Source organism: Salminus brasiliensis, chromosome 1, assembly GCF_030463535.1.
Source record: "Salminus brasiliensis chromosome 1, fSalBra1.hap2, whole genome shotgun sequence".
NCBI lineage: Eukaryota > Metazoa > Chordata > Actinopteri > Characiformes > Bryconidae > Salminus > Salminus brasiliensis.
Genome location: NC_132878.1, coordinates 55,556,346 through 55,579,800, shown reverse-complemented (window position 1 = coordinate 55,579,800; position 23,455 = coordinate 55,556,346). Strand labels below are relative to the sequence as shown.

The following is a 23,455-nucleotide window of genomic DNA, read 5'->3' as shown; positions in this document are numbered from 1 at the left end:
GTTTCTGATGAAGCACTTTTTAGTTTTGGATGAGTATGGCTCCAGGCCCTAGAACAGTTTAATGCATTTCCACACTCTGTAGTCAATACTGTTTTTGAAATCAACCTAGAATTTGACTCTCTGAATCTCATAGTTTGGTCTTGCACTAATTCATCAACAAGTTTTAAACTTTTAATCCCGTACAGATGGGGCACATCATTGCCTTTCCATGGCGTATATCTGAAAAGGGCTGACTTGTGTATGAATCCAAGAAAAAAAGGATAAGAACTGTCATGGTAGAGACTTTTGAATTATCAACAGTATATGTGTGGGGACAAGCTTTTTCTGCTGCTCAGCAGATAGGCTGAGATGTAGGACCATTTCTCACGTTTGAGGTGACAGCACTGACAGCAACGCGGATGCCTCTATGAACATCCTGAAGAACACTGAGCTCAGCAGGATGAATAGTAAACTTGGCTATGCTATAAAAAAGGGTACATAGCAAAAGCAAAAGGTAAGTCTTAGAGAGCGCCTCTAAGAATGAGTCTGAAATGGATGAATACGGTGCATATTATTATTAATAATAAAGCAGTATTGTTTCTGGTATATTATTGTTGAGAAATACACAAGTAAGATGCAGTTAAATCATTTCATCCAAGCTCTTTTCCCACTAAATAAAATGAGATGTTATAGCAGGTAAAATCTTTGTGAGCCATTAGATATATCAACCTAACCTAGAAGGTGCTGTGTCTCTTTGTCCCTTACTCCTGAGCGGTTCATTCAGACGAATTGTGGGCAGCATTTGTATTTTTAGCAATATACAAAAGATATGACTCTTTTTTTTTTACATGTTTCTTTTCCTACTTTCATTCCTCCCTGCCCTCCTCTGCAGGCATGTCAGCAGTGGCCTCCCTCTTGTCTCTCTCTTGGGTGCTGGCCTCCTACCACAAGCTTCTACGCGACTCCCGCGATGACCAAAAGAGCATGAGCTACCGGGGAGCTCTGGTGCATCTCTTGTGGCGCCTTTTCACCATTTCCTCGCGGGCTCTCTCCTTTGCCCTCTTCGCGTCAGTTTTCCACATCTACTTTGGCATTTTCGTGGTGCTGCACTGGTGTGCCATGGCCTTCTGGGTGATCCACGGTGGCACTGACTTCTGCATGTCCAAGTGGGAAGAGGTGCTCTTCAACATGGTGGTTGGCGTGGTCTACGTCTTCTGCTGGTTCAACGTCAAGGAGGGCAGGACCCGATACCGAATGGTGGCCTATTACTCCCTGGTGCTGGTGGAGAACACCATCCTGACTGCCCTGTGGTATGCCTACAGAGACCCGACCACCACCGACTCCTATGCCGCCTCCATCCTGTGCGGCGTCTTCCTGTGCTTCGCCTCAGGAGTGGTCTGCATGATCCTCTACTATGGGGTCTTGCACCCCATGGGGCCAAGGCTGAGGGTCCTGGCCAGTTCCTGTTGCGCTGAGCTCCTCTGGGGCCTCCCGTTACCCCCAGAGGCTGAGCCTATGGCCCCTACCCCAGGGCCTCGTGGCTCTCAGGCCACCCCCACCCGGGGCATGGTTTCGGGGGACTACGGCGAGCCAGAGGAGGCTGCCACAGACACTTGCCTGCCCGTGTTCCAGGTGAGGTCCATGGAACCCACCGACGAAGCAGGCAGGCCAATTCGGCCTGAGGGGCCCCTCATTAAGATTGACATGCCCAGGAAGCGCTACCCAGCCTGGGATGCGCACTTTGTGGACCGGCGCCTACGGCGGACCATAAATATCCTCCAGTACATCAGCCCCAATGCAGTGGGCATCAGGTACAGGGATGGGCCTCTCCTCTACGAGCTGCTCCAGTATGAGTCCTCCCTATAAAGGCAGTCTCTGCCATCCTCTTTCTCTCTCTCTCTCTCTATCTATCTATCTCTCTCTATATATATATCTATCTCTCTCCCTCTCTCAGAGTCTCTCCTCTCATTCAGTCTCTGCTTCACTTTTCTCCATTTGGTGCTTATTTTTCTTCTTTTTGATTCAGTTATACTGTCAAGCTATTAGAGTATATCTAAAGGTCTAAAAAGAGTCTAAACAGAGAATCAGCATTTATTTTCACAAATACAGACATAAAAAAACTATTGCAGAAGAGGAGTATAAAGTCACAAAAATACAGTGTTTCTTAAACTTGGCCCTTGTTATGGTGTGAGTGTTCTAATGCCATGTATGTTTGATGGTGTCTGTGTCCCTGTCAGCTCTGACATGTGCTCTAAGAAGCTTCATGGGAATGATGGAGGACCATAGTACTCATCATAGTCTTTTGGGTTTCTGGTAACTATTTTGTGCCTATGATAATTGTGAGTGAGTGCGAATAGAAAAACGATGACTGAACAATAATGAACAACACAATCTAAAGAGTCCTTAAAAGCACATTTGTTTGCAAAACAAAAGCACACAATCAACCAGCATGTTTTCCACCTCTCTTCTCCCTTTGAGTAGATAAGAGGGCAAAGGTTTCTAAATCCTGAATGTCCTCAGTGACCCTTGCTGAAGTCTCAAAGATAATTAGCTTAACTTTAGTATGAACAGAACTACTGTGTCTTGCATTGCGGATATACAGAATATGCAAAGGTTTAGGCACCCCTGGTCAAATTACTTTATTATTATTTTCTATGTGACCACATTTTAGATTATAAAATGATAAAAAAAGTACTAAATGAAATGTACTATAACCTTTGTTCATGCCACATTTCGGGTTAATTTTCTTTCCAATATGTAAAATTAAGCAAACAGTCAGTGTACATAACAATGTGCAGAAGCGTGTCTCTGTACAGGACTGGCATTTATTTTCACTCCACAAAATCAACAAAACATTGATTTGTCATTATACCAGGGGTGCAAATACATTTGCATAAGACTGTATTTTAGATGTTTACATATTAGTGGATTTAATTTATACAGTTGAATGCAAAGGTTTTGGTATTCTTTGCCTCATAGCCTGTATGCCTGTAGCTATTTAAGCATAAAGCAAAAACAATATTTCCAGCAGACAGTAATACAGTTACACAAAAATAAATAGCATAAAAAATAAATCATCAAAATCATCAAAGTGGCCAGTGTAGACACCCCATTAGATCTGTATGACACAATCTCAGACCTTCTTTAGCAAATCAGGCCTGATAAATGTCACCAATTGTAATTAGGAACGTAGTCAATGTTTCAGGCTTTATAAGTTCTCTGACTGTTCAAACCTTGTATTAACACTTATCAAACATGGGCTTAAAGTGCTTGTATACAGATAAAAGGGTGGTGCACTATTGTACTGTGCAGCATTGCTTGCACAAACATAATCTGAAGCCAGGAAAACAAGTGCTGTAGACTGATAAAGTGAAAACAGAACTCGCACCACAATGGTCCAGCATTTCATAAAAAACAAATGGATTTAAAAACAAATCCATAAAACATGAAGGCCTGACTTAATAAAGTACCCTAGCATATACCCAGGCCACACTGGTGATTTAATTTTTCTTTTTTACTTATGCCAAGGGTGTCCAAACATTTGCATACAACTGTATTCCAATAATTAAATCTAAAAATTCACAATCCCCAAATGACGTGGTACGTGGTAACACCATGGTACTACAATCATTGTATAAGTATGGGCAAATAACACTGCCAGAGGCATTTTACTGAATAAGAAGGCCTTAAGGTACCCATATTAAATGCCTTTACATTTGTGTGGTTTTTCATACTGTACCCATTCGTGGAGTGACGTCTGGTGGTGTTGTATGCGTGAATGCAATGCATGAGTGTTTACATTTTACCCATTTTAGGCATTTTTGTGTGTTTCCTTTGTAAACAATAGCACAATTGATGAGATATTTTGCATATATGGCTAAAGGCTTGTTACATATGTGTATTTTTTATTTAAACAAATTCTGAAAAATAAGGAGTTTCCAAAGATTGGAAGGACCAGGGTTTTAAGACAACAATGGCTTCAGATGGACGACAACGACAACAATAATAATAATATTAATAAATGTATAAAATAATGCATAATCATAACTATTAGAAATAAATCACATTGGTTTCATTCCTACCTTATGGCTTTTTCAAATAATGATATCCTTGCAAAATGTGGTGCTAACATTAATCTCTACAAATCCTCCATCATTCCCTACTCAAGTGAAGGTTCCAGCTGAATAGACTTTGAGTGGAAAAAAAAACATTTGTAAATGAACTATTCTTACTATCAGTTTTTCACTAGAATGCATATTCATTTTATTTTGATGTCCATTCAAATATTTACAAATGAAATGGCTATTTTAGGTTACTTTACCTGAAATGAATCTGATTTTTACTAAAGAATGCATGCCAAGGCTGCGCACTGTGATGAGTAATTGGGTTCTCAATATGTGCCAGCCAACGTGTTTCAATGGTGCTTCTCTTTTTGCAAAATAATTGGAACAAAGCCCTGCCGCATTATCATCAATTTCCTGTACATAGACCATCTCGCCTCCCTTGAGAGAAACGTAATACTGAAAGTGAATGTGGTATTTTCCATCAGTTTTAGGGGCTTGTAATGGGTTTGCCACAGGGACTGATGTCAACGCACAATGTTTATTCTCAGTTGCACAGCAGATGTTTTCTTTTTCCTCCGACTTTTCTGATAATGTGCTAACATGCATCTTAATAAGAACAACAAATACACACATGTGATGCCAATGTTCACCACAAAAAATGGAGACATGGGCTACTACAGACCCCTTTGTGCCTGCTGTGATCTCAGACTGGTTGTAATGGACGGGGTGAGGGGTTTTTGCCAGGGGTGGAAAAGAATGAGTGGACAGTGCGTGTGTGTCTGTGTGCATGTGTCTATTAATGCACACATTTCTATTCCACTAATCTTTGGATCTGGTGTCCAGTAGTTCGGCTCCATCCTTGGTTGCTGCTTTGGCCCTTACACCCTTATTATGTAAGTGTGATTGGAAAAATTCGGATGCAAAAGCTATATCTTAGGACAGCAGCCTGGGTTCATAAAAGGGATTGGAGGTCATATAGCACAGGAAAGCAATTTCCAATAGTTGCAAGTGCAGACAGACTCTTTCAAACCCTTATGTTTAGCAACTTGGATAATAGTTTTGAAATTAGTCTTTACATGCAAGTTCCTGGACACAGATTAAGATTAAGCTACAGCCTACAGTCTTAAAAATAAAGGTTCCTAAGTGGTTCTTGGCTTTGGTGTATGCTTCTCAGAAAAAACACTAAACAAAAAAAACTTACATTGGCGTAGGACGTTTTTCGCCATGTGTGAGGTTCTTCAAACTGGTTCTCAGGGCCCCTCAGATGCCCCACATTTTTAGCATGACTCCCAGCAGACAGGGACAGGGCAAAACTGTGGATCTTCTGGTGGGCTGTGAGGTCCAAGCTGAGAACAACTTCTTTAAACATCAAAAAGGGGATTAAACATCCACATGTCAACAGGTTTGTCACACTGCTTCGGAAGGTTGTGGGTCTTCTATGACACTATGGCTTCCATTTGGCATCTTTATTGTTAAGAGTGTAGACCCAGCTTGTGTATCTCATGTTCCCTAGCCTGTCCCTACGCTCTTATGGTTCTCTACAGCTCTTCTAGGTGCTCGGCACATCATTGCACTGTTGTTTGCTGGGATTTCACAACCCTCCTATTCTATGATTCATGATGGTGTGAATGATTAAATGGGCGCGATGGTTGGATGACTTGGCTGCCTGGCATCCCATAGTGTGTTCACACTTCACATAGGGTCTCCGTTACTACGGGATTAACACTCTTCGAGGAGAGAGATAAACATTGAACCAGGTGCAAATACACTGTGATTCCTTTTTCCCTTGTTCCGCTTGTTCACTGCTGTTTCTGAATGGATTCGACAGGGCGATTAGCAAGAGGATGTGGCATGCAGAAAAATCTGAATACGTTTGTTTAGATTACTGCCTTACAAGACAATGAATCACAGGCGAATAGCTGTATATAGACAATAAGTAGACACTCAAGTCCTAGTCTAATAGATGCTCGAGTCCTTCACCACAATGTTTTATGTACGCCGAAAAGGGTGCACAACAACAACCCTCCAACATCAGATCTTTTGTGGTGCCTTGTTTCTCTGGGTGCTTCTATCTAGCCATGGCAGCCAGTACAGCAAACAACAATGCCAGTGTCTCTTTCTCCTTTCAATTACACAGTACTGTAACCAAAAGGATCGATTTCAGCTTCAACCCACAAAGACAATGGGTTCGATGTAATGACATTCCTGTCTTTGGGCAAAACTAAATTACCAGTGTGTTATGAATGCAAGGCAATACTTAACATTGACTTGAATGTTGGGTTATACATTTTCCTAGTTGGAGCAGACGTACACACAGCCTCTACTCCTCTACTACAGTCTACTCCTTTTTGGTGAAATTGGATACAATAAGGGATCGGAATGTCCATCATTCTACAGGGTTCACTTCAGTAATAGAACGACAGTGATGACGAAATTTAGCAATTTATTTGATGATTGTTAATGTATTTCTGTCTATGCCTTCCTCTGTCTTGCAAGATGAATGATCTGTAGTGCCAACAAGTTAACCTTCTCTGTCTGTTGTTTGTCTTTGTGAACAAAATGTCTAGCCAAATGGATTTATGCCTGCAAAAAAAAACACAAAACAAAAAAACAAAAACAAAAAACAAAACAGAACAAACAAAAAATAAGTAGGAAAAATATGAATAGGAGAAATGTTGTTTGTAGACAAGGTGCTAACTGGGTCAAATATTTAAACCTGTATCTAAGACGGTATTGGAAGCATTGAAGGCCTGTAGTGCTGAATCCCTGACTGCCCTCACATCACCCGGCTTCCTAGCATGCCCACAGAATGCATCCAACGGTGACGCCTCCGATACGTTTGCATGTTAGCTTTCTTCAGTGCAATGTTTCGCCCATTGCCTGGGTTCCTTAAGAGCATTGCCAAGTAGCAGCTCATCGCACTGGGTTCAGTTCTGACCTTGTACATTTGTGCCACAACCATCTGTATTGAAATAGAGCCAAAAGTTCTTTAAATTAAAAGAAGAAGATGATGAAGAAGAAGAAAATAAATGGTGCATTTCTGTTTCTTGACCTGGTGCTTACACATATTCTAAAGGTGCTACCACAGAATGTGGACTGCAGGACCTGTGTTGTGGCTCACAGAGCAAGGCCACCATCCGAAGAACCCTGATTCTCTAAGCTCACGGACTTTCTCAGCTCTGGAAGAACAAGCACCTCAACACAGTTTACAGCTGAACTTCATTCTTTGAAATATGGTGGCACTTATTTAGTTCACAACATGCACAAAGAAACAACAGTGGATGAAGAGTATAATGTATATTCATTTGACCTTTTCCTATTTTTGGTTGTCCCTGGTTTTGTATTTTTATTTTGAATATGAGTTTTTTTTTGTTATGAGTTATCTGCACTAGGCTTTTTCTTTAGAGGAAAAAAAAAAAGAGAGAAAGACGCATCATTCTGACGTTCATCCAGTGGCATAAAAGTAATGCTGACAAAAAGGAATCACTAAAAATATAGAAGGTGATTGCTGTGTTGTATATTCCTGTCATCTCTATGTCCTAAACCTGTGTGTAACTCTTCTGTTATTGTTCTTGTAGATCTGGCTGTAATATTACGTTGGAAATTGTTCTTATCAATGGAAATGGTTGTCAGACACATTGCTGCTGATTTTAGATTTGTTATGAATGCTGTTGGAGACTGGCTTGAATAATACTGGTTCTATTTTAGATTGTGTTAGATTGTTAATGTATCTGATGAGTATGTAAAGATATCCTGGAATTAAATAGGGGGAATTTAAGAGAGTCGATCCAAAATTATTTAGCCAACTTTTTGCTACAGTGTGCAGCATTTTCTTTTTTCCTTCTCGGACTGTATTCATTTCTTTTGTTAAAAACATAAACAATGGTTTATTTGATGTTGTCAAATTGAAACGAAAGTAAACTGTTTCATTCAATGGATTTCCCATTATTTGAAAGCAAATTTGATGTCCAGTATTGTATAATCCCTTACATTCTGGGAACAACATCAATGATGTTAATAACATATGGTGCTACAGTTGTTTTTTTCTGTTTTTTTATACTTTAATTTTTAGATGAAAAAAAAAGGAATATTACAACAGAAGAAAAGAAATATACATGTCAAGCCTTACTGTAGATCATGATATGAGACTGTTCATCTCTTAAGACAGAAAATGAATATAGTATTTGAAAGTGAGTACAAATAGCTATACCATTAAAAAATGTATACTGTACACACATGCACAGTTTGCCCAATGACAGATCAAAAGTGGTTATATACAGATGTATATGTACAGATGTGTATGTGAATGTACTGATATGATAGAGATAGATTTCCCAGAGTAACAAATTGTTGTTTAATAAAGAATTATTACATTCTATAATTCATTTTATCATTACATTTAATGTCTTCATGTAACTGCATAAAGATGTGTGTTATGTGTGACACATATATAAATACAATGCAACACTGTTGTTTCCAGTTCAGTATGATGCACACTCAACCATGTTGATTCCAAGATCCTTTTGGGAAACCCAGCCTTAATTATTACAATCTCATTCTCAAGTTTTTTTCAGGTCATTGTGCAGTACCAAATTTAGCAAAGTAATGTTGATTCAATTTAGTCCATCAGTTTTGGTTGATGATTTGGTTCAATTTCTAAATTTCAGGTTGAAAACAAAACATTGTTTATCACAGTAACATTTATTGTATTCCTAATTAGACAACAGAGTATATATTGTTAGAATCCCTGTTTTACATAAACCAATTCGTGTTGAATTATGGTAAAACTATTGTTGATTATGTTTAATGTTAATGGCTTTCCCACGTTTATTAAATATATGCTGTTGAATCAACATCAGAAATCAAAGTTGGTTCAACATTGTTTTATTGCTTAATGGGGTGGCAGTAATAAAAATCCTGGTGTAATATCCATAATATGGTTAGGGATAAACATGTAAAATTCCAAACATGTAGTTTAGAAGCAGTATATGTAGTATATGTAGTTTTACTTTTTCTTCATGTACAGAGAAGCAGATTATAATAATCTGACATATTACATAATTTATTAGTGTCTACAGGTAAGTGTGTCTTCGCTAAAAGTGGCAGAGCTAACATTCATGCTGTCTTCAAGTAATTGCTGTTTATGACATGATGCCAGTTGACGTGGTTTGGGTCAGGAACAACATGAACACCCTGGGAAAGTGTCTTCTTGTTTATTTCTTATTTTATGTCGGCAAAGGAGAGATTACTTAATTATTATTTTAAATAACTGTGACAAAATAAAACATTTAAACAACAGCATCAGTACCTCAAAACAATGACGTATAACCTCAAATAATCATATTGTATCTCAAAATGACTTAGCATCTAATAGTAATGACTTAGTATCTCAAAAATAATGAGATAGTATCTCAAAAAATAACTTGGCATACGCATCTTAAAATAATGACCTATTACCTCAAAAAAAAAAATCAGAAATAATCTCCAAATAAAAATCTGCTACTAATGACTTTGTATCTCAAAATAATGAGATAGCATCTCAATATAATAACTTAGTCTCTTACTATAATTAAAGTATCTCAAAATAATGACTTAGCATAAACATCTCTCAATAATGACTATGTATCTCAAAATATTGACTTATTACCTCTAAATAATCACATATTCTCTAAACAAATACTTAGCATCTGATAGTAATGACTTAGTATCTAAAGTACAGTATCTTAAAATAATGAGATAGTATCTCAAAGAATAACTTGAAAGAATAACATCTCAAAAAATGACTTATTACCTCAAAATAAATCATAAACATCTCTCAGTAATAACTTGGTATCTCAAAATAATGAGACAGCATCTCAATATAATCAAAGTATCTCAAAATAATGACTTTGTATCTCATATAACAAAAGTATCTCACAATAGTGACTAGGTATCTAAATAACTGTATCATATCTCAAAAAATCTCAGAATTCCAAAAAAAGTATCTCAAAATAATGAGACAGGCTCTCAGAATAGCGAGATAGTATCTCGAAATACTGACTCAGGCTTTAATATAATGAAGGTATCTCACAGTGATGGTACAGCAGGTCGCCTAATAATGAGAGGCACAGTGTAAATGGTGGGGACGGGCTCTCATTCCTAATACTGCACTAAAGTTATCACCTTAAAAACACCGGTTTTCCGGCCACTGTAACGAACTGCGTTAAAGCACCGGTCTGAGAACTTCCTGACGGGACCCTGGTCGCCTTCATGCCCGCCTGTGGTTTCAGTAAAACGTGAAGGGCGAGGTGAACGTCTCCTCGACTCCGGCCAGCCATCAAACTTTGGTCTCCTTGCAAAGCATATTGGGTAAGCGTTCAACGCCCAAAATGGCGGCAGGATTGAAAAGTTTGGAGCTGTTTTTGTTCTAGTTTGCAGTCCTGCTGTACTTCATCTGCGTCCCCTCCGGCAAGACGAGCGGCCCTGGTCGCTAACGAGTAGCTTACTGTTTTCCTAGGCTGTGATGAAGATGCGCTGTGAGCTGCGGGTGGTCACCCCTTGCCCACTTTCCGCCGGGGGGACTCCTGTGTAACGCCGCTCTGGGAAGCTGCCACCATTGATTGCTGTCTGTAAGCTGTTTGGCACCGAATCCGCGACTCCCTTCTCCGCGTAATTAGGGTGAAGATGAAGAGCATTTGTACGTAGAGATGGAGGATGATGTGAAGAAAGTGAAAAAGGTGAGTAGTGCCTGTCTCTCAGACTTGTGTAGCCCGGTTTTGAGGAGTTGGCTCACTGTTTGGAGACCGCAGTCAGCGTGTTAGCCTAGCCGCGGTGCTAGGGGGTGAGCTAACGCTACGCTAATGAGACCTGCGGCTGACACAAGGAGCAGCTGTGCCCAAACAGCTGCCTGCAGAACTTGGTGAAGGCACTGCTGGCGCTGGGGACGATGTCGCAGGTTAATATTTGATAAGTGTGCTCGATCCAGTGTGTCTCCACTAGCAGCAGCTGTAAAAGTTAAATGCAGGAGGCGCAGAGTGCTTAGGTGGTGGTGGGGGGGGGCTGAGAGACCGTCCTGGCTAGGTGGTCGTTGTAGCTGTTGGACTGTCAGCTGAACAGCTGTCAATATAAGACACAGCTGGCTCATAATAAATATACAGGCGGACAATTGATTAGTGAATTAATTAATTATAGTTCTGTAAGTGCACTAACATTCTCTCTCATACTTGTATATGAAAAAAAAAAAAATATTATAAATATATATATATATAGTGTGTGTGTGTGTGTGTGTGTGTGTGTGGAGTTGTATAATAGCACAAAAATGTGTGATTTTGAGGAAATATTTGTTTTTCCACCAATTCAACTTATTTTGAGTTTGAACAGAAAATCCATTTATTCAGAAATCATAGATACAGATATTGGTATGTAATAAGAATGTAATAAACACATGGCCATTTTGCACTTCTATGCAACTGAGAGCTTGTTCATATAGTCAAGGATTTTCTCTGTCTCTCTCTCTCGCCCTCTAAGCTGACTCTGCAGCCCGTTTCCCTTTAGACAGTAAGTAAGTAGGGCTGTGCTATGATACCTGAACAATATTTTATTTACCGTGTGATTGTGTTCCAGCCACAAGCTTAAAAGTATTGTTCAGCTACCGAAGCACAGGCCTGCTTACATTGTTAAAAGGGAAGTGGGCAGTAGTGCCAGCTTAGACCATCTGATATGAACAGTCTTTCTGCCTCAGGTTTGAAATGATGAAGCTGTGTATTTCAGTCCAGTTGTTTTTTTTTGTTTTATTAGTTTTAAATTTGTTACTGATACAATAAGTCTATTTTCAGATTGGCTCACACTTATCCACTTGTCAGATCAGCCTTACAGTGACATGCTTTCCTCAGGAGCGGAGCTGACCCTAATCATACACAGGGGAGAATAGAGGGCTGGGCTCACTAAAGACTCAAACAGGATATGACTTCCCCTGTGAGCGCCCACTCAGGAGTCGGGGAGGGACTCTCCTCTGTGTTTTCTTTTTCTCCTTAATTTGGAGAAACAATAACACTATCTCCACTTAGCTATTATTATTATTATTATTATTATTATTATTATTATTATAGTAGTAGTTTCTCCGACAGGTTACAGGCCATGCCGAGTAAATGAAGCCCATCTGCTCGGTCAACAGGTGTGGCCTGCTGTTGTAAGTTCTGTTTATTATTATTTATTTATTTTTTTACTTATTTTTATTTATTGTTTCTTAAACTTCTGTCATCCTCAGGTTCACACATGATACAAGAACAACTGAATTTGTGACCAAATATTTCAAATGGATAAACCTCACATGCTTATTTATAAATAGCTGAGATTAAACCAGACAAGAAGAGAAACGACATGGCCACAGGATGGCACTGTTGGCTCGTATGGCATGGAGAGCTCTTTGCTTCAGAAGCACTGTAAACAAAAAATAAACTACACAGCTGGGCAGAGTGCTTCTGTAGTGCTTCTTCAGCTCATGGTGCTGTTTTTATGGTGTGTAAGGTAAGGTGTGAATGATTTTATGCAGAATGATTAAAGCCCTAGGCCCAACTGCATAAAGCATCACTGGTTCTGTAGTAGGAACTTGTTTAACTGGACCCAGAAGGTTTGAAGTAGTGCTGGGTGAGGTGTTGGTACAGTGGTGTACTATGAGTTTGTCTGCTGTGCTGTTGCTTTTCACTTCTGCGAACTTTTTAGTGTGCAGTTATGAAGCAGCACATGTGGTCATCAGAGATTAGCCTTTTACATCATTTACATTTACACGTCTCCCAGCGTTCTTTGGCAGACTTCAAAAGCTAGTATCTTTTCAAGTGTCGTACAGAATATGTATGTGGTGTTAGCCGTACAAGACTACGAGAGGATTCAAGTTCTAACCAGTATGAAATTCAGCAATTTGCTATATTGTCAAAGCAGTAACCGCAGCACTGCCCTAGTATGTTTGTTTGAAGAAAGCTATGTTTATTGGGCTAATTTACAAAACAACCTATTAATCAAAGACTGAACTCACAGTTTTAATTTTACAAATGTCTGCAGTCCGAATAGGGCTGTAGGGTCTAGGTTTACATTTTGATGCTGTGGGCTTGCAGCAGCAAATGTATTTAGCGTATGGAAAATATTTTGGTGCTTCATATGAGAATAGAGAAATCCTACTATTTAAATGTCTTTATTTGCTCTTCTGTAAATTAATATTCTTTGTTTTTATTGGTTCAAACTTCTGATCAGCCATGGACCAAGTGTATGCTCAGAAATTCCAAATATAACCTGCCATGGCATAGGTTGGGTGTTCAGCATGGACACCCAGTACTAAGTGGTCCATTGGCTGGAGATGGAAAATCCAGGGTTAGATCAGTCAAATTTAAGCTAGCTAGCCAAATAATAAATATGCCTCATGAAACAAGCTCGTGGAGCTCTGCTTCTCGATTATTGAATTTAGGAACAACCAAATCACAGAAAGTCAAACTAGGTGATGGGCAGCATTTTCCCAGCTGCTGTTCCCATCCTGACTTATTTCACTTCTTATTTTTTGGTTGGCCAACAGCAAGTTAATTAGCTGATATCAAGCGTCCGCCAAACAGTGCGTACTTCTATTTCAGTGCTACAGCTTTCAGCTTTTATTATTATTATTATTATTATTGTTGTTGTTAGATAACAGTACATCATACAGGATCAGAAGCCAAGTAAGACTTTCAGAACTCTACAACCCAACACAATTAAGTGTCATTTAAAACTAAGAACTGTGACAATGCTGCATGAGCACACTGTGCTATCCAAATAGTAAGCTGTATACATACTGCTCCACATGTGCATGTCATGTTAAACCGCACTCTACAAGCTATACGTTCATCTGCCAACCACATGGATGGTCCACTGTCAACATTGAGAGCGATATTTGACCCATCTGTCATTAGTGGGGTGTGCAGCTGTGTTTCTAAATGACTAGACTTCCAAATGGATGCCAGGATACTGAATAACAAGACCTGTGAGTTGTCCAGAGGTGGCATGACTGGTGGCAAACTAATGTAGAATGAACAGAAATGTTTACAACATGTAAATGGAATTTGTGATTGACTATTACTGACTCTTCACAGTCAAGCAGGTATCCTCACCCAATGGCTTCCAAATCATCCAGCTATATGTTCTGCTTGTTTGTTTGTTTGTTTATCTGTTTGCTTATTTATTTGTATTAGCAAAGTCAGTGGGTTAACAAGAAACTATAGATTACATTTGCATTATACATTTCATAGAAATGGCCCACATGTTTATAATTCTGACTAACTGAACAGCAAGTTCTGCAAGGGGCTCATGAACTTAAAAAAGGAAATGTGTCCTTAATTCTTTTAGTTTTGTAGGGCCAGTGTTCAGTATCACACTTGGCATGTTAATGTTGCAGTGAAGCATTTATGTATGTTTGACTACCCAACATGTGTTTCAAGCTGCTTTGTTGTGTGCGTTGTCTTGGCAGAGTTCGCCTGTGGAGTCCACTGTTCTCACATTACAGATGGAAACAGACTCATGCAATGTTGATGCTCCTGTAGAGTCTCAGCACTTTGGCTTCTCAATAATTAAAGCAGGCGAGGGACCACTGTGGAGTGAGCCACAGGTAGTATGTTGTAGCAAGTCAGAAGTTGTTTATTTTCAGTTAGGTTATTTTAGAGAGTGAACCAGTGTCATGAAGGATGTTGAAATAAGGAACATCTCTAAACATCACTTCTTTTCTTTTTTTTTTCTCTCCTTATCCTTTGTTGCATTTTTGCAAACAAGATTTTGCTCATTTTCACCCGTCCACAACTGTTTACTACAACAAGACTGCAAATCCTCACTCCATGTCTTTTTTTTTTTTTGGCCTGGATACACATGAGCACAATGCATTCATCCTTTAGCAGCATATGATTATCTTAAGTGGCTGTTTAGTTTGCAATTACAGGTCTGGAATCAACTTCATTCTGTTGTTCATTCTTTAGTAGAGAGGCAAGGTGTCATTAGTGGGAAGAGCTGAAGAGAATGAAACCAGTTTTACATACCTTTTTTCAGTTCGGCTGTGACTTTCATCACAGGAAGCGGTGGTTGCTCATCTTCCTTTTCACCGCCCTGTCGTGCAATAGAGTGCGAGCAGTTGGGTTTAGTGTGTTTGTGTGCGGTAGAGAGCACGTTCTCTCTCTGCTCTGAGGGCGGTGGCCCCCGTGCCGTTTGTCTTGAACCACGTGCCACCTGTTGCATGCACAACAGCCAAAACTGAATTAGTGAAGGAGCGCGCTGTTGAAGACAGTTGACTACGACCCTGCTCCACTTCTCATTGTAATTCTTTTAAAGCTTCTACTGAGAAATCATGGAGACAGAGGTAAGTTGACCAAGAACTGCTTATTCTTGCCATTAGCTTTATTAATGTTGTTGTAATGCCAGGGCAGCCACTTGACCAGTCATTTTCACAACGCCACAATAGAGGACTTGAAACATTTTAAGCTGCTTCCAGTTGTGAATCTGAACTTCTTAAATGTGGGGAAAAAGAGGAAGGAAAGCGTGGAGGCTCTAAGATTTGATACTAAGCCAACGTTAGCATTCGGTTTACCACAGGAATTGGTTAAAGTTTATGGTTTCATAAAAACCCTGAGGCAAAATGTAATGCTTGGACAAGCGTTTATTTTCCCTGTCTTGTTCCAGACGTACATTTTAAAAGCAGACCGTGTTTGGTACGGTGAGACTACTGATCATTTGTTTCTCTGTGAAAATGAGCTATCCGTCTTATTTGTGCTGGCGTCTATGAATGGAGGTGGGGAAGGGCTAGAGTCAGCATGTTGCACGACCCTCTCTGTTTGTATGACCAGCTCCACCACACGATTCAAAATGCCTTGACTAGGAAAGCATACAGTCTTATGCTAATGTTTGGGCCCCCTTGAACAAATGGCACTTTTTTAGTTAGTTTTTTTCCCCCCCATTTACAAGCAGTACACAGAGCCTCTGTTTTTAGAACCTAGTAAAATGGGCTTGTCTAAGCCATTCTCTAAAGATCTGAAAGCAGTGTCTATAGTGCAGTTTATAAGAATTGCTATATCAGGGGAACCATGGACATCAGAATGAGATCTGAAAAGATCAAGAAAATAATCTACAAGAACCGCTCATATGCTGGTGACTGGCAAGAACATGCATTAAAGTCTTGCGCACATGCATTGTGGACCTGCACCCTCGTTACAAAACTAAATGTGTAAAGTATGCTGCAGAACATGGAAAGAAGCTGCATGCTGCACCCACTGTACCCAAACTTTTGCATGGTACCGAATGCTCAGGGCTGGTGTTGCTATAGTTACAGTATCCACAGCAGCTCGTGTAACTGTCACAGAATGGGAGCCCATGGAATGGTAGTTCCAAGTCCTGGTGTATTGTCTTTCCTGCGCTTTCCTGCACATCCCTGGAGAGCGGTAAATTCCGATATTCTGGCCGATAAAGGCCTGGATTAACCTGATCGCCTAGGTTAGATTGCAGTTGCAACTAAACCTTTATTCTGTCTCTTTATTTCTCGTTCTTCCTTTCCCTGTTTCCTCTAATCCCCACAGCCAGGTATAGTGTCTCCGTTTAAGCGTGTGTTTCTGAAGGGGGAGAAGGGGAGAGATAAAAAAGCTCAAGAGAAGGCTACTGAGCGCAGGGCCCTCCACACCTTCTCGCTTTCTGTCCCCGACCATCGCATCGACCCGGACATCCTTCTCAATGACTACATTGAGAAAGAGGTCAAGGTAAGAACATACTCCGAAACTCTGTGTAGGACCACGGTAAACTTGCTTTGCCAATGGTTTTTGGTGAACTCCTTGCTCAGGGCTGTCTTGTAGACTTTTCAAAATGTCCAAATGTTTATGGACACCCCATCTAATGAATGCTTTCAGCTACTTGAAGTTGTAGCCATTGCTGACTCAGATGTGTAAATGCACACACAGTTTGTCTAGTCCCTGTAGAGAAGTATTGCCTATAAAATAGGACTCTCTGAAGCAAATTAATATGAACCTAGTGGCACCATTCCTAATAAAGCCCCCCAACATTGAGGCATGGAGCAGTGGAACTGTTTTTGGTGCTCCATCCAATGGGGTAGCGATCCAAGATCCTGACCTCACTAATGCTCTTGTTGCTGAATGCAATCAGATCCTTACAGCAAAGCTCCAAAATCTTTTAGAAAGCTTTCCCTAGGTAGTAGAGACAGTTACTCCAACAAAAGCCGGATTAGCTATTTGTTAATAACCTTGGTTTTGGAAGAAACCATGAATGAACAGGTGTCCCAGTACTTTTGTCCATATAGTGCATGTTTATTCATAGATAACAGACTTATGACAGTTATTGTGGTCGTCTGTGTCGAATCACAAGCTCTGACATAGTGATGCACTGTATTCTTACTCTGACCTGTGTGATGGTGTGTTTTGTTTTTGGGCATCTTGTAGTATCTGGGCCAGTTGACCTCAGTTCCAGGATACCTCAACCCGTCCAGCCGCACTGAAGTTCTGCATCTTATTGACAATGCCAGGGTGAGCTGATTGATAAAAGAGAGCAACACAATTTCATTTTCCAATTTCATTTAATTGATCTGTGCATGCACTGAATGAGGAGCTTCCTTTTTTTTGGTCCTAGAGAGTCAGAGTCCAGTGCAGTTCTTAAACCTACTAACCTAACAGTTGAATAAATTGCGTTTGAGTAGAAAAAGTCCTAGACTGTGTTGGATCAAAGACCTTCAGGACCGGAGTTGGACCCATCGGGGATAAGTGGTGTCAAGTGTGCAGTATGTAACTTCCTATTGCAACACCCATAATTAGTATCTTCTTTTCTTCCCTTTTTATTTGTTTTGTTCCTAGAAGTCTCACCAGCTAGCAGGTCAGTTGACCTCGGAACAGGATGCTGTGGTCAGCCTATCAGCATACAACGTGAAGCTGGTGTGGCGTGATGGAGAAGATATCATCCTGAGGGTGCCCATTCATGACATCGCCGCCGTCTCGTACATCCGAGACGACTCGCTGCATCTAGTGGTGTTAAAAACAGGTTCGTCCTCACAGTCCCTACCAACTGACCTAGCTAATAATGAGGAAACGTTTCTCAGCTGTATGTGTTTCTGTGCAGCCCAGGAACCTGGCAGCTCTCCTTGTCCCAGTACGTGTCCAGAGCTGTCAAAGTCGCCCACTCTGAGCTCTCTGTCTGAGAGCGGAGTCGTAGAGGTCTGCTGTCTTCTCGTGCTGGCCGTTGAGAACAAGGTGGCTAACTTCTTGGATGACTTCAACTCCAATCCAGTCATTTATTACATTCATTAAGTTAAAACTAAAACCAAAGCCGTTGCTCACTCTGCAGATCAGTATCGTTTTGGGCTGGTTTCCTGGACGTGGAGTGAATCTAGTCCTGGACTACACAGGTCTCTGAAGGGAGGGAGGGGGGGGGTTGTAGTCCAGGACTAGGCTTCATCTTTGATCCTAGGAGAAGTCCCTGGCATTGCATTTTAGTCCAAGGCTTGTTTTTCTTCCATGTCTTTAGTGAATGTATGTCTTTACAAAATGTAGCATAGATAATTGTCTGTCTGAAAAGCTTATGTTGGTTTTGTCATTCCAGGCAGCGGCAGAGGAGCTCTGCTTGCTCCTGAGTCAGGTCTTCCAGATAGTCTACACAGAATCTACCATCGACTTCCTGGACAGGGCCATCTTTGATGGAGCCACAACACCTACAAGACATCTCTCTCTGTACAGTGGTGAGTGGAGAAGATGACTGCACAACTGCACTGTCACATGCTGACTGAGCCATTTTTGTGCCTCCCGAAGGGTTGGTAGTTGTCATAGTAACAGACACACCACATATCAAGCAGGGAGATTGCAGACTAGGAAATTAATCAGTATTCTGGACCTTGTTTCCCAAATTGGTTTGAGCTAAAATATTCAGCTGCTCAGTTACTCGTTATGTTACACGGTTAGAAGGCTTTTACAAGGCTTGAACTGCTGAAGGCTGTTTAAGTTCACGGCTGCTGGAATTGACGTCCTCTGTGGAGGAGGGGTGCATATGTTAAATGAGTTGTTCAGTACAACCTCTGTGTGCTAGATGGCCCATGCTGAAAGTTGTGAATCACAAGGCTTGTGTTCATTTTATCTTCAAGATGACTCTTCAAGCAAAGTAGATGATAAAGAGCAATTTGAAGGAGAAGCAGGACCCTTGTAAGTAGTTCAGTTTTTTTAAATAATGCCTGATTTTGTTCTTATTCTCTTATTCGCATTGGCTTTTGGAGATGTGAGATTTACTATGATGGTGCTTCTTTTTTTTTTTTTGTGGTGGTCCAATCCTAGCTTGTTTCAGAGCTCACTGGAAGCAGCAGGGCACTCCCCTTGTCCTTCCCCGTCATCCACACCGGCCTCACCACAGGACAAAACCGCTAGCGAGAGTGAACTAAGCACAACAGCAACAGAATTACTCCAGGACTACATGACCACGGTGTGTGTGACACGCATGGACGTTTGTAGATTATCATAAAGCTCATTTTCTTAATTAATATCTTTTAGTTATCCATCCCTTATGATTCCTCCATTAAATCACCATCTCTGATTTGTCCTTTTTTTGAAGCTGAGGACCAAGTTGTCCTCTCAGGAGATTCAGCAGTTCGCCACACACCTGCATGAGTACAGAAATGGCGCCTCCATCCACGAGTTCTGCATCAACCTGAGGCAGCTTTATGGGGACAGCAGGAAGTTTCTTCTACTTGGTGAGCTCTGTTTCCTGTGGCTAGACAGCAAGTTGTTCTCAGCAGAATCTGCTATGTTAAATGAACCATGTGAACCATGTAGGAACCACAACATTCAATGCTAAGTCAAAGTGAAACTGTGTTCATAGGTCTTTTAGTGTAGTTTGCTGGAAACTTTTAGAGCTGGTGTCAGGTGTACACTTGTAGCATGCATGAAATTGCTCTGCTATATCATCAGTTCTACATGCCAGTTCTCTACCACTGTACGATATAAAGAGGAAGGAAAATTACTGCTGTGTGTAGCTCTTGTTCTTTTGTTTTAACAGTTTGTGAAGAGCTTGACAAAAGCAAGTGTGATAATTAGGCATGCATTTTGAAAAGTACTAATTTATGTGGTTTAAGTCTTTACTGCATGTTGGCAACATTAGCCCAGTTGCTCCAGTGCAAAACTAAAAATTCAGATCAAAGATACTTGGCATGTTCTGGCTGGTGGACTATAGTTGGAGCAAAGGTGCAGTTTTATTTTTGGCCAAACTGTTGCTTCAAGTGGAACTAATTCCAGCTTGTAAGCGAGGAGATTATTGACCCCAAAAAGCCTCCCAGTTGCTCATCTTGCTTGATTCTAACTCCTGCAGGCCTCCGACCCTTCATTCCAGAGAAGGACAGCCAGCACTTTGAGAACTTCCTCGAAACCATTGGAGTGAAGGACGGCCGCGGTATTATCACTGACAGCTTCGGCCGCTACAGACGCACAGCCAGCTCTGCCTCAGACTCCACCACCAATGGCAATGGGGCAGCAGGTGGCTCAGATGAAGGAACGGCGCCTTCTGAGGGCGACGAATGGGACAGAATGATCTCTGACATCAGCAATGACATTGAGGCGCTAGGATGCAGTATGGACCAAGACGGGGTGTCACCCTGACAACAGAACTTAAGGGCTGGAGAAGTCACCACTTGATATATACTGACTGTTACATGGTCCGCTGGTCCATGTCGCGGCCAGTCAACTGATGCTGGAATGTGGATACTTTGCCACCTAGGCTCGATCCAGACTGTCACGTAGTGGTGTGGGTGTGACCACATTACTGTCATTCAAATTGGATGATGGTGCTTCTTGAGACACTTGAAATGCATGACGACTCTCTGTAACTGTAACAGCACAGTTCGCATTGTTTATTGGCAGTATCTGCTATCAGCTATTGGACTTTTTTTTTTTTATTTTCTTTTTTTTTTACTATTGATCTGAGACCAGCCTTTCTATTTCTCTTCTAATGGGTATAGTACAGTGGGTATAGTACAGGTGACTTGGCACAGTCCCATAGGGTTTTATTTTAGGGCCTATGGATCTGATGTTAATTACAGTAAAGTAATTATGAAGGTAAAGAAAATGTCAATTACAGGGTTCACATTAGTCTTTTTATAACCCTACGAGGTTTGATAATTAGCTTCCAAGTTGAATCAGATGTTTTGGGAGCAAGGAAAACACTACAGTGTGTAGCGTGAAAGGATTCCAGGACTGGAAAACAAGGTCTAGATAAGACTAGAATTTGTATTGTTGTCACGTAATGTCTCTATGTGTCGGGATGAGACATTAGAGGGATGGAAATAAAAGGCAAAAGTCTATTCTTAACTGATTCTCACAGAAATTGCAGAAGCAGTGAACTTACAAATGCTGACAATCTGGCAAAGTAAAGTATGCTTCCAATAATTCTTTGAAATGACCTTGCATGACTTTATCAGTCACTACCTGTGTTAGGTAGCATTGTTAACTGCTGTTTACCAGTATTACATAGTTCTCTGATTGAGGTTCACCCAAAACTTTACTCAGCTCTGTGAATGATATTTATCTACTCCATTTGTTCTGTCTGTCAGTCAAATTGTATTATACAGGTTTACCAAGTTGTCATACCTATAACATCTTTAATTCTGCATTCATCTTCATCCCCTTCTTGTGTGATAATTCTTACCAATTTGGTAAATAGAAACACTTCCACTATTCACTCCTGTTTATATTTTCTTGTTTTGGGGCAGCATAGTGTTGCTTTTGTTGTTGTTGCCTACAGCAATTTTCTTCCTAACAGTCGGAGATGAGGGTGGAGTAATTGAGTGCTGAAGGTTCTCTCATACATTCTGACAGGAAAATAACGCAAACATAGACAAGGTCCGGACCCAGGCTCGGTTTTTAATTTTTTTTCCAGCATCTAATACGTGTGCTGATGCCATTGCAATTTTTTTTTAGAATTAACATATTGTGGGAGTTCATAATTCAAAAAGGTAATTTTATATTCATTACATGTAAATTGACATTTTCAAGCTTTTTGTTTCATTTTACTCCATGAGGTTCTATGTTCCATTTTCAGAGATTATCATTGTGTGGGAAAAATGTGAGCAAAGTTTGTTTATAAGCCATAGCAGTAAAATTCTTCTCCATCTGTAATGTGACGCTCAAACATCCTCCTTACTTTACTCTGCTAGCTTGCTACTTTAAGATTACTTAGCTAACAACACAAACACTACAGGTTTAAACCAAAGCTGTTCGCTGAACAAAGAAATCACACTCAATCACAAGTATAATGTACATCATGTTCAGACTTCTCAGCAAACGGTTATGCATTGCAAAATGTGATCAGCTCACAAGGATGGGTGCGTTCCAGTTGAAAATTCTGCTTCTCGTTGTCCCCTTCTGGCCTTGTTCTGTGAGCAGCCACTTATGTAACGTAGGTATGAGGTATGTCCAAGGGGCGAGTTGAACTTGGCAAGGGGATGTTAGAAACAGCATTGAAATGGGCCCACAGTATTTGTTCTTGTTTTTGGTAGCAGTGGTTTGGCTCTTGAAAGTGAGCAGTAGACAGTAAGGGTGGTAAATTGGGCTGTGGGCTGGGGTTATCTGTATTTTCAGGATTGAAATGAATGTGCTGGTTTCAGGTCATTAAAAAAAAAATCGAAGAGCTAACTGAGTAGCTTTCCCTCATTTAGCCTTTATGTGGATCAATGGTTTCCTGTGTCTTGCAACATAATGATTTGACTGACGGTCAGTATAGTTTTTCTGTCCCGTTTTAGCCCAACTTGAAACTTGATCCACCAAGTGCTTTTATTTCCAGCCTTATGTTAACTGTTTAATATCTTACTCTAGTTTGTATTGCATAACGTTTTAAACACAGTTTTACAACTATTTCTGGTTGTAATTACCCATTAAAAGTTTTCTGTGAATTGCACCAGGTAGGGTATGTAGCTCTGTGATATTATTTCTTTTGTTTGTTTTTGGTTTTGGCTGAAAACCTGGAGTATTTGGAACTCTGACGAAGCCAGTTTGCCGGCTGATTTGAGAGCTTACTGCTTTTCCATCTGCAGAACAATCACATCTCGTCCTTTGGTTTTTGGAAGCCTGACATTGTGCCTTTCTGAACAAGTACTTTTATTGTATCATCCAACAGGGATGTAAGAATGGTTCTGTAATCTGTACAGATTGTGACTGATACGTTTTATTAAATATTATGCGCAGTATGTAAAGTCTTGTGTCTTCATCTGAAAAGCTCTCTGGAATTACTCACCCTTGTGACGGTCCACAAGACAGTCCTGTAGAGGGTGCCGTTGTTCATAAGCTACATACACTGTCTTGAGATCTTCAACTGAGACAGGTTTTCATTCATAACCTGTTCAGTGTATGAAATGTGCAACCTGATCCTAAACTGTACCCTTCAAAAAATGTCTCTGCTGTTTTGATTAA

General features: G+C 40.5%; 2 protein-coding genes across 5 annotated transcripts in view; both read left to right on the top strand.

The window, feature by feature from the left end:
- Nucleotides 1-8,515, top strand: part of xkr6b (XK, Kell blood group complex subunit-related family, member 6b) — a 66,534-nt gene extending 58,019 nt beyond the window's left edge. Inside the window, exon 3 of the mRNA XM_072682713.1 lies at nt 872-8,515. Coding sequence (XP_072538814.1) covers nt 872-1,845 — 974 coding nt within the window. The 3' untranslated portion in view covers nt 1,846-8,515. The remainder of the gene's footprint in view (nt 1-871) is intronic.
- A 1,886-nt stretch (nt 8,516-10,401) lies between these two features.
- ccm2 (CCM2 scaffold protein) lies at nt 10,402-23,232 on the top strand. 4 transcript variants are annotated; one of them, XM_072682710.1, is made up of 10 exons: nt 10,402-10,759; nt 16,595-16,771; nt 17,465-17,548; nt 17,873-18,056; nt 18,135-18,265; nt 18,615-18,750; nt 19,150-19,207; nt 19,337-19,481; nt 19,611-19,749; nt 20,364-23,232. In XM_072682710.1, exons 1-10 carry the CDS (start codon nt 10,730-10,732, stop codon nt 20,648-20,650), a joined length of 1,371 nt encoding a protein of 456 aa, XP_072538811.1. In that variant the 5' UTR covers nt 10,402-10,729; the 3' UTR covers nt 20,651-23,232. The 4 variants fall into 4 exon arrangements, with proteins under 4 accessions (XP_072538811.1, XP_072538810.1, XP_072538809.1 ...); XM_072682709.1 differs by lacking the exon at nt 10,402-10,759 and adding an exon at nt 14,716-16,459 and having other exon boundaries at nt 17,876-18,056; XM_072682708.1 differs by lacking the exon at nt 10,402-10,759 and adding an exon at nt 14,716-16,459.
- Nucleotides 23,233-23,455: the final 223 nt, after the last annotated feature.